This window comes from Anopheles coluzzii, chromosome 3, assembly GCF_943734685.1.
Source record: "Anopheles coluzzii chromosome 3, AcolN3, whole genome shotgun sequence".
NCBI classification, from domain to species: Eukaryota; Metazoa; Arthropoda; class Insecta; order Diptera; family Culicidae; genus Anopheles; species Anopheles coluzzii.
Window position 1 is genome coordinate 45,209,190 of NC_064671.1, and position 16,938 is coordinate 45,226,127.

General features: G+C 39.0%; 1 protein-coding gene across 12 annotated transcripts in view; it reads left to right on the forward strand.

Moving 5' to 3' along the window:
* The window catches only part of LOC120955510 (AF4/FMR2 family member lilli), a 65,294-nt gene that overhangs the window by 22,894 nt on the left and 25,462 nt on the right, over positions 1–16,938 (forward strand). For all 12 annotated transcript variants that reach the window (XM_040376433.2, XM_040376442.2, XM_040376441.2 and 9 more), the window contains one exon: positions 11,707–11,827. In XM_040376433.2, the coding sequence (XP_040232367.2) occupies positions 11,707–11,827 (121 nt within the window). The remainder of the gene's footprint in view (positions 1–11,706; positions 11,828–16,938) is intronic.

Below are 16,938 nucleotides of genomic sequence, written 5' to 3' on the forward strand. Positions count from 1 at the left end.
TCCCTACTGAACAATACATAAATATAATCTAGCAAAGAATCGTTTCCATTCAAATGTGTCTCGAATTAACTAAAAATAGGCTTTATATAAATTGTCCTGTTTTAATTCGGACTCGTTTTTCTTCGAGATGGTACACCATATGAAAAGAATACTTTTCATGTCTTTTTGATTACTGGCGCATATCCCTACTTTTTATTTGTGTGCCTTCCAATCAACAAAAGAAGCACGAAGAAAGTTGGAAATCATAGATGGGCAAACATTGAGCTTCATTTGAATATCGAAAACTTCCTGCTGCTGCTGGTAGAGTAGAACAAACGGCAAGTGGGGTAGCCGGGTCTGGCATCCAATATACTAGAGAAGGCGCTGCAGGATGTTGAGATTGTGCAAAGTTTAACCGCGCTTTTCATTGATTTTGCCGACTCAGCAAATCAGCTAGAGAGGGGTTCATAGGGAACGTAATAGGGCTCTTGGCTTTTCGAAGCCATTCCTGAGCTTCGTTCTCTATTCATCTTAGGAGCTTCACAAGCTTTAATACGTTTTGAAAAAGTGATCCTACGGGACGAGATTTGGAGCGGTTGTTCTGTGGGTTTAAAAAGGAATTTTAAACAATTTTCACTGCTTCATGTAACCATCAGTAGTGTGTGTGGTCAAGTGTGTTTCGGGTATTGTTTTATGCAAGTATGAAGGCAGTGCAATGAATTCTTCTTGTAAGGTAGCATTACTGTAATGTACTATACGAGTTTTTTATCAGGTTTTTTGTTGTTGTTGTTAGTTGTAAAGTTGTATATAAGTTAATAAATGCTCAAGAGAACATGTGACTGAAAATGCGATTTTTGTAAACATATAAAAGAATAAACAAACTTCTTTTTCATTAATGCGTGGGTCCAACATGAAGAAAAGATACGGTTAATTTAAATGTTGTTAGATTATAATTATTCTCAACGTAGTAAAGTATCAGTTAAGGAATAGATATACTGTTTGGCTCATTCAAACCCCTTCTTTGTAAGTGAATCATATGATTGTGCTATTGTTTTTTTACGGAAGATTTATTTTAACTTAAGATTATTTTGTTTGAGTTGCGAGAATTATAGTGCTCTGCCTTTTTACTACACACGAGGAATATGCGACGGTGTCTACATACTAAGTTTCTATTTCTTCACGATGGGATTGAACAATTTGTGTGATATGTGCACGTTGATGCGGATCGTAAGAATTTACCACTCGTTTGTGCAAAAACGGCACCTATTCGCTTGGTTTTGCAGATGCGCTGACCTCTTTTGTTTATTTATAGCAGTGCCATATTTTTATCAACTGTGTCATAAAATAAGGTTACATGAGGCAGACACATGGTGCGAGGATAGCCAACAGGTAAAGACGGTCGGCGCATACTAGCTGCTTTTTATCTTCGTACTTATCTTATTATCTTCATACTACTACTTATATGAACGAAAAAATGGCAGCGAAAAATGGCGAAAGGAAAGAAGAGGAATCTAAAGGAATATATTACGACTTTGATATTGAAGAGTATTGTACAAAATTAATCGAAACGATACCGATCCCATGCACGATTGGCGAATATTTAGCTCTGCAAATTACTTTGCATGATCGATGGATTGTTAGTGAGCGTTTGCAAGCAAATTGGTTTCAAATTACACAAGAGTATACGACAACAACAGGGGCGGTGGTTGTTGTAAATGATAAGGTTTTGAAAAATGGGTTATTTCGTGGTGGACGAACGTGTGAACGTCAACAAAAGGGTCGTTGATTAATCTAGGTTAACAGACTGCTTAAACTGCCATCGCTGCTAGACCTACGCACACACGAGCAGTAATATGGTGGTTGGTTCGTTTGTAAAGACTTTGAGTCGTGAAACTACGCACGTCTCTCGAAGAATATGGTATGTACGTCAGAACAGATGTGTTTTGTGTTTGTATTTATTTACTTTCTACACCAATACAGTTGTTAAAAGATGCACAGTAATATATAACAGGTTTACGGGCTACCATGAAGAAACTTTAGATCGAGGAGAAGCGTATACCACACCACAATACTACCGGTTTGGTTTTTATTTACCGATCACAGAATAAATATTTTCAATTAAGAGCTTCATCTAACCTAGATTGCAAATCAAACACATGTTGTCTTTTCAACGATGAAGCTTGTTTTATTTTATCCTGTTTGCTCGTTTTGTTTGTTTTTCATAATGTGTTAACACGTGGTTATTGTCATCTACAGTGGTTTCTCAGTAGCTTGAGTTTTACAGCATGTGTAATATAGTGTCTAGTGCAAACATTAAAATAGCACACTAAAGTTGAATGAAGTATGTCAACATAGACACTGATCACGCACAATTGTAAGCCATTGACTGTTGTGCGATGTAAACAATCTTCATAAACAAATCGTAATAGCATGCGCCACTACCACATACGACAACATATTCAATGCGAGTATATAGTCAGCACAAGAATTCTACTACTTCCGGTCCGAAAGGGCAACATGTTACATTAGAACTGATTAAAAGGGAGTGTAATGGCGTTACGAGCAGCGTAGATAGCATAAAAAAACAATTTGATGTTTAATATAATGGATGAGATGAGGTATGAATTTGAAAGATAATTTAACAAAAATGCTTATTTAAAATTGTAATACAGAGTTTTCCAAGTCAGTTTCGAATGTAAACATTGTTATTCACAGCATTCAAGATGTTTTTCAACATCCCGAATGATGTATTTACTTCAAAATGAAATTTCAGTTTTTATACATGATTTTCAACACATCACAAAGAACTGTCAAACTCAATCCAGCTTGAGGCGTGTTGAAAATCACGCTGAAGAAATTAAAAATTATTTTTATGGAAATGAAATGTCAGATTGATGTGGATTAACATCTTGCACGCGGTGAATAACAATGGTTACATTTGAAAGTGACTTGGAAAACCCTGTAATAGAAAGTTAAGGTTCATCACATTTGTGGCAGGTATAGTTTATTTAGTGATAATTGCAGTTTGGCAGGAGTAGTAATAATTAAAACTCTGTATATGATGTAAAAATGTTCAATGTAGATTATTTGTTTTAAAAACTTTCACATAAAATATTGTAAGATTATTTATTCATATGACATTTAATGGAATTCTGGATCATTAACTATCTTGGTTATTCTCACTGCATTATAACTACTTTTCTTCCAAAACCAACGCTGTACGCCTGGCTCCTAATATTTACATTTCGTAAATAATCTATATATTTACATGGAGAAGAAGTAGTCTGCTGTTGCAAACCTTTTCTTGTAGGAGGATTTCAAAAGCATACGAGGCAAAACTCTCATTATAAAATGAGCCAGTGGTCCAAACATCGTTAGAAAATGATGGTGTATGATGAACATATTTCTATTAATTAGTGTCAGCTTCATGTAGTTACACCTTGGGTAGTAAAAGAGAAAAACAGAACGTGAATCAGCAATAACTCGCGTGCTATGGCACATTGAGAACGTCTGTGCTATGGCCGAGATGTATGTGAGTGTGTTCGTGAATCATGCTGGCCATAAAATAATTTTCTGATGGCCTTTTATATTTGGCTCGATGGAAATGTTTTAATCACAGAAAAAGAAAGCGAACATACAAAAAGGGAAATTATTTATGAACAAATGCTGTAGCTCTGGATTGTATGATACAGCCGGTGTGGTCAGGAGTTGTTCGTATGCATATTTGACACGTGCTTGCGACTGAAAATATTTAATGCAATTTAATTAACATTATGATTTCGAATTCTGCATCATGTCTTTTGCTCGAGCTATTGAGCAAGAAGATAAGAAATAATTAAACAAGTTAAACTGTTAAGTTGTATTCTATGCATTGTTAAGTTAGGTGTAATAGTTATGATAGCATTTGGAGTATATTAAATTGATATTGTTGATATTATCCTTAACACATGAATATTACGTAGGTAAAACATATATTACTAAATAATCAAAGTAAAACATCATTCCGTTATGCTTGAGACCTCTCAGCCCAACCGGATCTAACATTTTTTCATCAACAGAGAGCAGTGTCAATCGGTACCGGAATTGAGACCCGAACAGGTGAAAGTTGTTGCACGTTGAGCGAAGCTAGTTACCGGGGTGTATAAGTGTGTGAGTGTGGAATAGTTTTCGTTGTTTTCTTCTACCACTTCTGCATGGTAGCTGCGGTAGTAGTATCTTAAATGTTATAACATTTTTTTCTCTCTCTTCTTTGCACTTCGTGCGGGGTTGGTTCCGTCATGTTTCCGAAAGTGGAGAAATCTCTTCATCGGGGGATTAAGTAAGGGTAACAAGTTACAGCCCAGACCCCTACGGAGGGTGAGCCCATCTGTATATGGTGTAGTGGTGGTGGTGGTGGTGGTGTTTAATAGCGTTGATGGAATTTAAACGGAGCAGGTGAAGGTTGTCGCGAAGGTTGTGGAACATTTCGTAGCTACAACTTTGAAGCACTTTAAACTAGGTGGCAGTTTCACGATCGTATGTTATTAGCGAATGAGCAAACAGAGGTACAGAATTTTGCATCAACAGCACATATAGCAGGGCCTGACTGACTAGGCGCTTGGACTTTCTAGCTGACGTTTTGTCTGCATAGTTGTGACCAAGGTTATAGAGGGAGAGAATGGACATTTTTTCACTTTGCGTTGGTTGTTTTCGGGCAGTACAGTACTATTTTGCTCTGTGATTCGAGTTGGTCAAAGTTTGAAATAAATGTAAAATGTCTATGTATGTATATAGTTTTTCTAGTATTGGCTGCGCTCATTCAATTACTCGTCTTATTATTTTAAGTTAACTTCTGTTGATGATTGAATTAAAACGAAATTATAAAATCAGACTAAAATGTTAAGCTTCTTACATCTCTGGACTATTTAAATTTCTTAGTTATGTAATTGTACATTTTTTATATTACTAGAGTATCTCGTTCATCATTTCTATTTAGTATTTTGTCAAATACATAAATTATATCAATATTAAGTTCACTGCGGTGTCATTCTCACTGCTGACACTGTTTGCAAGAAAACATACACATGAGATACCGTCACTGTATGGAGTTGGAAGTTCTCCGAAATGCTAATATCCCATAAAACGATTTCCCTTGGGAAGGAGAAAGCGCAAAAGTAGGAAGCCAGCAGTAGGAGAGATGCACGCACCTGATAAGCCACGTGGTAATCAAATCATAAACCATCATATTTATCCACCACCGCCACCGCCGGGGTTGGGGGGGGAGGGGGGTGGTAGTATGTTTTCGGTTTGCATAGATCCGCTCCGACGGAGCATTTGCGTCGATCGACCAATGAAACCTTAATGCGAACCCCGGCTGTGTAGCTGTTGCGAGTGTCCTCATTTTGTGCTGTTGCGGCTTGCCTGGTTTGTGGATTCGACTGTGTGCAACTGTGGGGGAGCATGTGTGGATGATTTTGTTATGACAAAAGGGAACACAGAAACAAGCGGGAAAACATTCGAAACCATTAAATCAGTGCTTCTATCGCACGCCATGGAGGTTGTTTTGTGTCGGCATCTCTCGTACGTTAGGTAAGGGAGAATTCATGCGTATGGTTCGCGCTTCCTGACTACGGAGAGTGAACAATATTGAGAATAATCGGCTGGTACTAGTAGAAGCCTGATATTTGTTTCGAAAAATAGGTTACATTTCTTAAGCAAATTATGGCTTTAATAAATGTTTATAGAAAGAAGATAGTGGACTGTGTTGAGTACAAATGCGCTGAGTGGTATGGATTAATATATTAGAAGAATATTGGCAAGATAATAGTATTTTCCAAGGGTAAACATTCATGCTACCTGTCTTTTTGAGTTAACCTACTGTCGCCGATAGACAACTGTGACTTATTCCGTTGCTTATCGCTCTTTTTGCGAATAATCTTGAACAGGTTGTACTCGAAAGCAGAAACTCTCATGGTCGTTATAGGGATAAGTGAAGCGCATTGTTTTCGTGCTACGTTGTTAAGAGTAAAAGGAAAGTAAGAACATAATAAGTTACTTATTAGAAAGTACTGTATCCACTTAATTGGCACAATTATATAGTGTTAACACATTAATATAACAGTGCGTGATGACTCGGCTTTCAGGAATCGCGTACCAAAAGGGACAACTAAGTTAACAATCATTTACCGTCGATTTACCACAATGGACAGAAAAGTGCATGTCATGTCCTTGATCGGTGTTGTTTGTTTGTTTATTGTTTTGCTCAACTGCAGCTCGCGGTAGCAATGGATGGTTTCAACCAGAAAGGTGAGCTAGCCGCCGCTCCAGTTGAATGATGTAAACGGACGACTGCGATGCAATTCCGGCGAAACTCGGTCGACGCTCGGATCGATCTAAACTGAAACTTCCGAAAGCAGATTACAGCGAAATGTTCTACACCAAATGCCAAGGGAGAAAGAGAAGCATCCCTAGTGATCTGGTGGCCACCGCACAAGTTTTCACCACGCAAAAAAGGGGATGGTTTGTTGTTATTTTTTTCCTCTCGTGAATTGAAACCAGCTTCCGGGTGCTCTATTTCGTTGCTGCAAACCTTCCCACTGCTTTCAATCGGGGTGTATGGGGGGTTTTAAAAGCTTTGACCGTTTAGTTGGACCGCGGCATGCTAGTAACGATATTTTTCAATTAACCCAAACAAATCGCTCTGCGAGTACAGTATCGGACAGAATGATAGGACCCTAGTTTTTTCAACGCACCGTACACTTTTTTTGCCACGTTACTTGTGTTTGTGTGTGTGTGTGTGTGTGTGTGTGTGTGTGTGTGTGTGTGTGTGTGTGTGTGTGTGTGTGTGTGTGTGTGTGTGTGCGAGTCTGTGTGTGTGTGTGCGAGTGCGCGGGTTTTTGTCTGAAGAAACGTAGCTTGACATGGTTTCATATTGCATTGAAAGCATTCTGTTTATGTGTGTTATCATGTGAAACAGCGTGCGTTCACACTTGGATAAATGCTAAAGTTTGCATCGACAGCAGCGCTTGTTCCCCGGACGAGAACGCAGGTGTGCTGTTTCATGAATGTGAATACGACACCGGTGCGAAATGAAAACGCGCACAATAGCAATGAACTCGGCATTCCCTCACAGGTGTTTCTCCAGTGCACGCCATTGAAAGGCCTGCGTGCATCTTTGCGTTGAACGTTGTGTGCGCATGGGAAACTTTGTGTGTGCATTGAGCAAGCGCGCAGGTGTTCTTTTCAATGGGCGTTTTGTTTCATGAGCGCGGCAGTATTCTGTTCTGGTTTTGAATGGATACATGCTCACTCGCTTACTCATTGATTGTTTTTATCCATACGCTTTTTTGCTGCTCGACAACGATGTGATTCATCGCGTATAAAAGCAGAACGCAGGCAGTGCACGGCATCAGTCGTGTCCAAGTTTTTAACCAGTGTGTTCTTGACGGTCTAAGCAAGCAATTTTTATTACAATGGGTCGAGGTAAACATTGTACCGATTATCAGCGCCATATCATTAAGCGAATGGCGGCTGCTGGCATTAAGCGCAGAACGATCGAGTTCGTGATGGAACGATCGCGCACTTTTGTGGCGAACGCGCTTCGGACAACCGAAACGCGCAAGTCACCCGGACGTCCTCGGAAGACCACGGCGGAGGAAGACCGTAAGATTGTTAACATATCGAAGAAACATCCGTTTAGCTCGGCACCAGAGATCCGAGGCAGACTGAAATTGGCGGTGACGCCGAGAACAGTTCAGCGAAGATTGGTCAGTGCCGGGCTACTCGCGCGAGTGCCACGCAAAGTGCCCAATTTAACACCTGCGCATAAAAACGCACGGGTGTTATTTGCAATTGAGCACATGTTCTTTGATGAAGAGGATTGGCGCAGGGTTTTGTGGTCAGACGAGTCAAAATTCAATCGACAGGGGTCGGACGGACGTAGGTTGGTTCGGCGCCCTGTTAATTGTGCTCTTGATCCGAAGTACTGCTTCAAAACTTTCAAGCATGGCGGTGGTAGTCTCATGGTGTGGGGATGCTTCTCCTACTATGGGATGGGTCCGTTGGTTCGAATCCACGGTAATTTAAATCGGTTTGGGTATCGAGATATTCTTGATACTCATTTGCTATCACACGCTAGGAAAAACCTTCCTCGGTCTTGGATGTTTATGCAAGACAACGATTCTAAGCATACTTCCGGGACTGTCCAAACTTGGCTTGCTGACAACAATGTCAAAACAATGAAGTGGCCAGCCCTTAGCCCGGATCTCAATCCCATTGAGAACCTCTGGGCAATTTTCAAGAAGAGGCTGGGTAAAAACATACCGGAAGATCTGGATCATCTCTTCGATCACATGCAAGAGGTGTGGAGCAAAATTCCACCTGAAACGATCCAGAATCTGGTGATGTCGATGCGTCAACGCATGATTAATGTCATCGTGGGCGACGGCAATAAGATCAAAAACTGAGCTTATTGCATTTTTGAATAGGGATCACTGCTCGCGAGGGCGGTGGTCCTGCAAATTACAACAAAAACCTAACCCAAAACACAAAAAAACTACTGACAAATCTATCCGAAACGACCTACTTGTGAAACAAACACACACATCAATACACATTCAAACATACATACACACACACACACACATGCACACACACACATACACACACACACAAACACAAACACATACAAACCACACATAAACTTGACCCAACGGGTGCATGGTGCGTTAAAAAACCAATGCCCTATCTTTCTGTCCGATACTGTACCAACAACCTCACACATGCTGAACTTCTGTTGGCCTGTGGGTGTTTTGGTATATAATGTATCGATTATTCCAATCATTTGTGTTTTTTTAAATATCAAATTTTACCTACTAATTCACCGCACATGTTTATGTGTGTGTGTGTCTGTGGCTTTGTTGTATATATTTGGTTGTTGTTTGTTTTTCCTGCTAATGTTATTGCAATTTTCGATGCAGAACGGGAGGAGTGGTTCGATGACGATGATAAAGGTGCATTTAATCGATGCCGTATAATTAAACTAGCTGCTAATAATTGAATACCGATTGAATGCATCAAGTAGTGCTATAAGCGAGTAATTATAGCTTTATTGTGTACCAATTTCCCAAAACACAATTGCAACATGAAGTTTAATTTGTTTGTTCATACAATTAATTGATATTAATTGTGGGTATTCGTATTGCAAACCAAGCAAAGAATAATGAATTATTTCCAGTTAACAGTATTTGCCTAAATTATGACTTGAAACACGTTTTGATGGCGTGCAATATGTTTTGCCTGTAAGGGACCAATTGCACCAATAGCATTATGATTGATATTTTAATAGAAAGCAAATATTGTTTCATTGTTGCTTTTGTTGCTTGTTTTTTATATAAAGACGTTCAGGCGTATTCTATTCTTGTAAGCGAGATATATCTACGTTGTGTTGATTTTTTGAATGATACTATTGTTTTGGAGCTTATTTTTTACGATTCGAATTGGATTCGATTCGAGTCCAAATCTAAGCTCAACATTGGTCTGTTCAACCAATTATCCATTTTATTTTTATTTTTTAACATTAGCTAATCCATTTGTTGTACTCATTGAACCAGTCCTTCAACTACCATGTGATTGAAGAGACGAATTATTCTGCATATATCAATTATCTATTCATTTCAATTTGAAAAACTGTGTTATTTGAATTATGAATCGTATCATGAATTTGATTCTCATGATATAAGTGAATCTTTTGTTTCGGGATGTAGCTTTATTTATTCATTTCACAACACACCTGGTTTCACCAAAATATACATGTTATTATAGTATCTAACTCTAGAATCATCCATCTTTAGACGCAAGATGAATTTTTGGCAATTAAAATTATATGATAAAAGATAAAAAACGTTTTCCAGATTGTTCGCTAAAAACGTGGAATGGTTTAATGTAGTTAATTATTACTTAATGTTATAATTATTGATGTTTGTCTTCCTGAAATCACTGCTAGGTTATACTATCATAGGTTGTATAAGTTAATGTGGAGCAATCGCAAATAAAGAGTCAGTCTGGCCGGTCAGATAAATGGAAGCACAACAGTGCCTGCCCTACTTACTTGTGTAGTAAGCGTAGTTGTTATGTTATGATTTTCCTTCCGGAAAGAGAGACGATGCATACAAAATTCATTAAACCATCATCATCGTCTTCGTGTAAAATTTTGAGCTGGGAGCTATTAGTAGAATTACGAAAAAAGTGTGATCTAGAAATATGCTCTATCGATAAAAAAAGAGAAGAGTCAAGAAAATAAAATCAATGCGATATAAAGCACAATGTCAAGCAATCTTGTCGCAGGGTGCGCAGAAGCTACCACTAATACTGTCACTTCCCACGCTGAAGGTACCATCGTTTCAGCAAAGCTCATATAAAGTTATCCTGCAAACGATAAAGTATTCCCCACGGACAATTTTTCTTTGTCTGCTCGGTTATAGATGGGTTCGTGTCCTTTTTGCAGCAGCTTTTCCAAACGGTGACGGCTTGTTCGCCGAGGAACGGGCAAGACCATTAAGTATGCATCATGTACAGATCTTGCGCTACCGGTACCGGTTTATGCACATCATGTGTGTGTGTGTGTTCGGATGTGTGTTGTAGCGAAGTTTGCACGTGCAATGTGCGTTTTTGTCCCCGTACACTCCATAGTGTGCGTGTGTATGCCTGATACAGCGAATGAGAATAAGGTCTGAAGCTTCTGCGCTTGGCCTGATCCATCTTGTGAATGCCAAAAGAAAATCAATGCAGGTTGCCATCAAGTGATTCAATGGCTTAATTTTTCCTTGTCCTTATGTGCTTTCGTCTTGGTTGTTTTACTTTTTATTTCTTTTTAGATTTTCTTACGTGTTAACGTAGAGTGCGCAATGTCTGTGTTTTTTTCACCAAGAGTTCTGAACACAATTGCCAAGTAGCCGCATTAGAAACATCGAAACCGGGTTGCAAGGCATATGACGCCCTCGTGTGCATATGTTGCCATCAATGAGAAGAGTTGGTTACGAAATTCACAGAGTAGAGTGATAAATAAATTAGCATGATAACAAACACATTGCAGAAATATTCATTTCATAAGAAGTTTTGTGTTTTAGCAAAGCGTGGGAAACAAGCACTGGCATAATGTTAAGGTTAATGTATGTCGTAAACTTCATTTTATAATAGCATCGCACCGGAAGGAATTGAGACACGGTGAAAGTGTATGCAAGGCAGAAGTAGTTATTTTTGATTGGACTATTGGTCCATGTTTGGTTGGGAAAACGCAAAATAATAAGGATTGAATGTTAGAATGTGGTGTGGCGATTGTTTCAATATAGGTTAGTTTAGTGGACGTACAAAATTAATCCTGATACATTGATCCATCTGGCTTTTTTTGCAAATATCCAAATTGTATACAATAATAATTGTTGCACAGTTTAGTGGAACTTGTTTTGTAATTTTCATGGTTGCTACATAATTCTAGCATTTTGATCAAAACGTTAATGGTCACGAGAACACGAAGTGTGGTTGAATGTGTACTTCATTTTACTCCGATGGTTATTGAAAGACAATAGAATAAATTTCCCAATTTTCAATGATTCCGAGCAAGACTTACTAGTGCATACATTTTAGAATTTAAAAATATGTGGAATATTAAAATCGCTATATAATATTAAAATTTATTTATAACTGCAACCAGTTTTAACATGATTATTGTATTCTACTCTTTTGGCATAGGCACGACGATGAGCATGAAAGGATGGAGCGGAGAGAACGGGATAAACAGGCCCGTGCCCAGCTACAGGCCGAACGGGAACCGGAACCAACAGCCCCACTTTTTGCAGCACCAGTTAAAGTGGTAAGTAGCCGCCGAGATTCAGTCGAATGCTACTGTCTAGGTGTGGAATTAAAGATAGTTTCATGAATGTGCTTTTCGCAATGGCATCATGTTATGTGTTTTAATGTACATGATTGTGATCTTTCGGTGAGGATACTAAACACTCAATCGGTTCCTGACTGGTTCCACTATTTGTATTTAGATTGATTTCTTCAATATGATGTCAAAAGGTCACGTTCTAGAAAGTCTCATGGTTTCCGGTGGGTTTCCGGAACTTCGAAAAAAGGATGTAGCATTTTTCTCAATATTTGGTTTCTCGAAAAGATTGTGTATAAACTCGAGTTATTTGTTCCGCTTGTTCTGCGGCATTCAATGTTTCCCACATTGTGAGTGTAGCTGTCGTTGAAATTGAAAACTGAAAGTTTGCTGGATGTAAGTGCACATTCATTGTGCCGTGATTGCGGATGGGTTCATACATGGGTGCTTCACTACTGGTATCATGTCACTTGTTGGTTAAGCACACATTCGGATAGAGGATGTGGGGACTGTGCTTATGTATGTGCAAGATCTGATGCACTACATTCCGAATCTCCCCCTAATCCCATTGGTGGTTGGAATATCTTTCCGACATTCCCAAGACTAGCAAGTTCAATGTTTATCCAACCGTGAATCAGGCAAATAGGGTTATGCTTGCTGTGTCGTTGCAACTTTTTTTTCCTCTCTCGACATGGATCTGTTCGACCGGACTTTTACTTCTTGTGCCTGCGTGTTGCTACATACTATGCTTCGGAGTGTTTGGGACTACCAGCTGCTAGTTTCAGTTACACTGGGCATCATCTTTTCTAAAGCTGTGAATCTGTTTTTGTAAACTGCACGAGCTTATTAAAGGGCTACGGTGAGATGTTTGATTATAGTTAAATGTCTGTGGTATTTTTGCTATCATATAGTTCCGTTGAGTTATAGATTTGAATTACAATGTCAGAAAGTTGAAGGTGCTCATGTTGTATATTATGTGTAAGTTCATATCAGAACATTTCACAGCTCCTAGCGTATTTTGTATAATTATTAGACTTTGAACTTCATAACTACGCTAATCAATTTGAAGAAATACAGTTACGAATATGTTAAAATGTATTTAAAAAACGTTTAACATACTGTAGTTTAAAGTTGTATAACTCGATCAATGGATTGAACAAACGAATGTTATAAAAAGATATAAGTTTGATGAGCTATAAAAAAAGCTTATAAAGCTCGAAAAGTTCGACAAAATTTGTCGCAATGTCTGTTTTACTTGTTTTCCTGAATGTTTGTGTCAATTTTCAATACTTAAAAGATTGTCAGACAATATTTAAGCAAGCTTGTTTGGTTAACTGTATTGCTAGCAATCTTACAAAGTTCGCTTGTCTCTTACCGTTCGAATGTTTTGTTCGCACAGCACGGTTCCTTATCGTGTGCGCTCCAATTGCGAGCATTGCTAGCTTAGATGATTGCTCTGCTGCTTCAGTGTTACATAGAGAACTTTTGCAAATAGGTTTACGAGATCTACGAAGCGTGACGACGAATACGGCGGCGAAGCCAAGCCGTCTTTGTAGGTGTATATTCCGTTTCGCTCTTTATTCGATGCGCTTTCCGTCTGCTGTGTTTGTTTGGTGGTTGTATTTCCTATTCTCAATTTGACCACTTTGACTGAAATTTGTGACCCGTGGCGAATATGGCGAGAGATGCTGGTGGTTTAGGTTTACTGTAAGCGTCCGTTTGCCGGTGGGAAGGGCTGGAGAAACGCACGTAACAAGAAGCACCCTCGAACACATGGTGCACCATAAAATGTTACTCTCGGTGAGCATCTATCTAGCAGCATAGTATCGTCGTTCGTCGAATTGCACCGGACGATCCGGAAGAAGCATATTACGAAATGTCGTTCTGGAAAACTATGAAAACTCTTTCCATTCCCACGAGTGCACGAACTTTCGCGTGCTTTGGTGTGTAGCTTGATTGCTGTATGATCGGCACTGTTGTGCTTCTGGCTGTGTCATCTTGCTGCACTGGATGAAAAAAATCACTTGCGATGATAGTTACGGATCGGATAGATTATATACCACCAATGGGAAAGCAAGAAAATGAAAAAAGCTTTTGTTATATGTTACTCTGATGAAATGTTAAAAAAAAAAAAATGCTAGAATGTGTTTTATGCAAATCTGCATTTCCTTGGTTTGTAACAAAGATGAAGAACTATAAGAACTTCGTTCTTATAGTTGGGACATTGTAAATCTCTATTGAGTAAATTATTCGCAACTATTACTCTTTTGCGTATACCTCCTCAATAGAAGATATAGTCAATTTTAGGGAGCAATGTGTAAATAAATGGCTTAATAAGAAAGGTTCAAATTGGCCCTTAAATAGAAGGAAATATCATAATTAAACTGGGTTTATTCTGCCATTAGTGAGATATGTGTAAATCCAGCTTCGAAAACTCAGTCTTTAGCCGAAATCACAAGAATTTTACATGGTTTGATAGATGCATAGAAATACACGATGACTTTGTAAACCGTTTTGTAATTTAATATAATTTTTTAATAGTTGTGTGGAATGCCCAAATATCCAAAACACGCGGATTGAATGCATTTGACATCATTAACTGTAATTTAAAAAAAAGAGTGACAAAGCGCCTTCTCAAACCGCAAACCTCTTAGCTGCTGAATCTAATCAGTCCCGAAGCAAGAACCAGCATCATACCATTCAATGTGTAAGTTTTCCTCTCAGGCAGTCCTACTGTAGCGTTGGAAAGAGGCTACCGAGAATTATGGCACCACCTGGATTCGTGGTACTAGCACGGAGAGGTGATTGTACCTGACAAAGCAAACACTAATTACCATAATTAGTCGTTGGAAATTGTTGAATAAGCGCGCGACCCACGGCAAGAGAAACGTTTTGTATCCGAAACACCGCTGTTGATGGTGCTAGGGAATCAAGCGTCTCTTTCGAGAGAAAAAAAGCAGATAATTTAAACAAAGAGAGAGAGAGCTGGAGTGCGAGAGAGGGAGGAAACCCAAATGAGATAGAGCAGGGAGAGTATGAAATTGAACTGAGCCAAAGAGATACATTTTGCAAAGGATTGTTGTGTTTCCAAACGGAAATCAAACCAACGGTGCTGCGAATCGATAATTATTTGTGCAAAGCAGGAGCTTTGCATTTCTGAACAAAAATCAACATCCGTGTGGCATATATATCCTTCGGGGCGAAATGCGTTTTTGCTGTTTTCGGTAGGACGCTTGGCACCGAACAAATTGTTGTGAAGTAACGATTGATTTTTAATGATCTTGCGGAAACTTCGATTGAAATAGATTTTCTATCTTCATATGATAATAACTCATATGATAACTGGAATTGAAAACTGCAGAAAATAAATTTTAGGATATTATGTATTATGAAAGAGAAAGTAAGACTGCCTTTTTGCTCGTTACCAATTTCAAAATAGTACGAAACGGGATAATAAATAAAGCGAATCATAGTTTAGTTAGATATTTTCAGGCAGGTTTTTCAAATGCCTTTTATTTGCTGTATTTTTGTAGATTCATGTAATTTAATCCATTCTCGTGCTAAAAATCATCAATGCATAAAGCATATTACCAAGCACAGGAAAGCGCAAAATAAATGTCTTGCAGTATTAATATTACTTAATGATTATTTTGCATAAATAGTATCTGCACACTTGGACAATATTTGTGTGGCTAGTTGATGTAAGGTGCTTATTGAAATAATTGATCCATAAAAACGATATTCAACAAATTCACGCTCAACGATTAAATTTGCGCCATCCTCCTACATCGCGAGCGTTTTGTAAAAGGTGAGCGAACGTGATCACGATAAATACGGACTAGTGTTGCCCATTGACCTTTCGGCTAGAGTTTCTATATCCTTCGAGAAAATGTATCTGTGTCGGTGAAAATCCGACTGGTGTGCTGGTATATGGTATCGTAGGATGCCAGTGATGATGATGTTGCTGATGGTGTGGATGATGGAACGTCCTGGATGCATGCGTCGTTTAGGGGATGAGTTGCCGGTGGATGGATGGAATCATCAAAACGTCACCAGAATGACTTTATCTGGTGGACGGTTACTGGAATATTGGAGACGTCCTAGATGCTAATCAATATGACCCGATACATGGACAAATCTCTTCCAAAGGAAATGATTATCACCTAAACAATGCACGTTTAGTTATACTGATGCTAGCTTTGAGCTAACCTTTTATTATCTTAATCTCAATGTATAATATAATTTTCTTTTGAAGTCGTTTTAATTTTCTTATATTATTCGCCATTAGTTTTAACCTTTTAATTTTAAGAGTCGTGTTGTGCATTGTTCCTAGACGATTTGAATTCTATAGTTCAAGAAGATAAGGGAATAAAGTCACTTGATATATGCACCACACCAACACCAAAGAATGATTAAGCTACCGTTTTGCACAATTTTGCAAGAGTCCAGCGGTCATGTCTAGGTTCCTCCATAATCAATGAAGCGAAGAACGTTAGAGTGTAGTGACTGTGGGATGTGCATGCCAATGGTGCCTCGTTCCCCATATGATGCATCACCTCTGAATTGAACGACTGAATGTGGTGGTGTAGAACAGCCTGTTTCTGCCTGTCAGCTTTACATTTTGCACAACAACAGTTTAAAATCGGTTCACTCGACGTTCATGGGACCGTCGACGCCTGGTCGAACCACAGCATGAAGCGCCACAGGACTGGACCGGTGGTGTGTTGTCTGATGTCGACGGTACCTCGGAAGGCTTCAGATTCAGGAATAATCATTCTGAGCATACACACACAAACATACACCTAGCCACACACTACCGTCTGTGCGATGCTCTCACGGACTGAATCCAGCCGACAACGGACGACAAAAGAAGGTTCCATCATACGAACAGAATGATCCGGTTGTTGCAAGTTTAATTACACATCATTCTACGATCTACGGTCAAAGCTGAGCGGGTAACTGTGTGGTGCAGTGGTGGGGACTTCGGGCTATGGAAAGGAATAATCGCGCAGTTTTCCAAGGGAAGCATGATGGAAATGGCTTTGAAAACAAAATGGTGCACACAGTACAGCCCTAGACGGATCCGAAACTCCTAG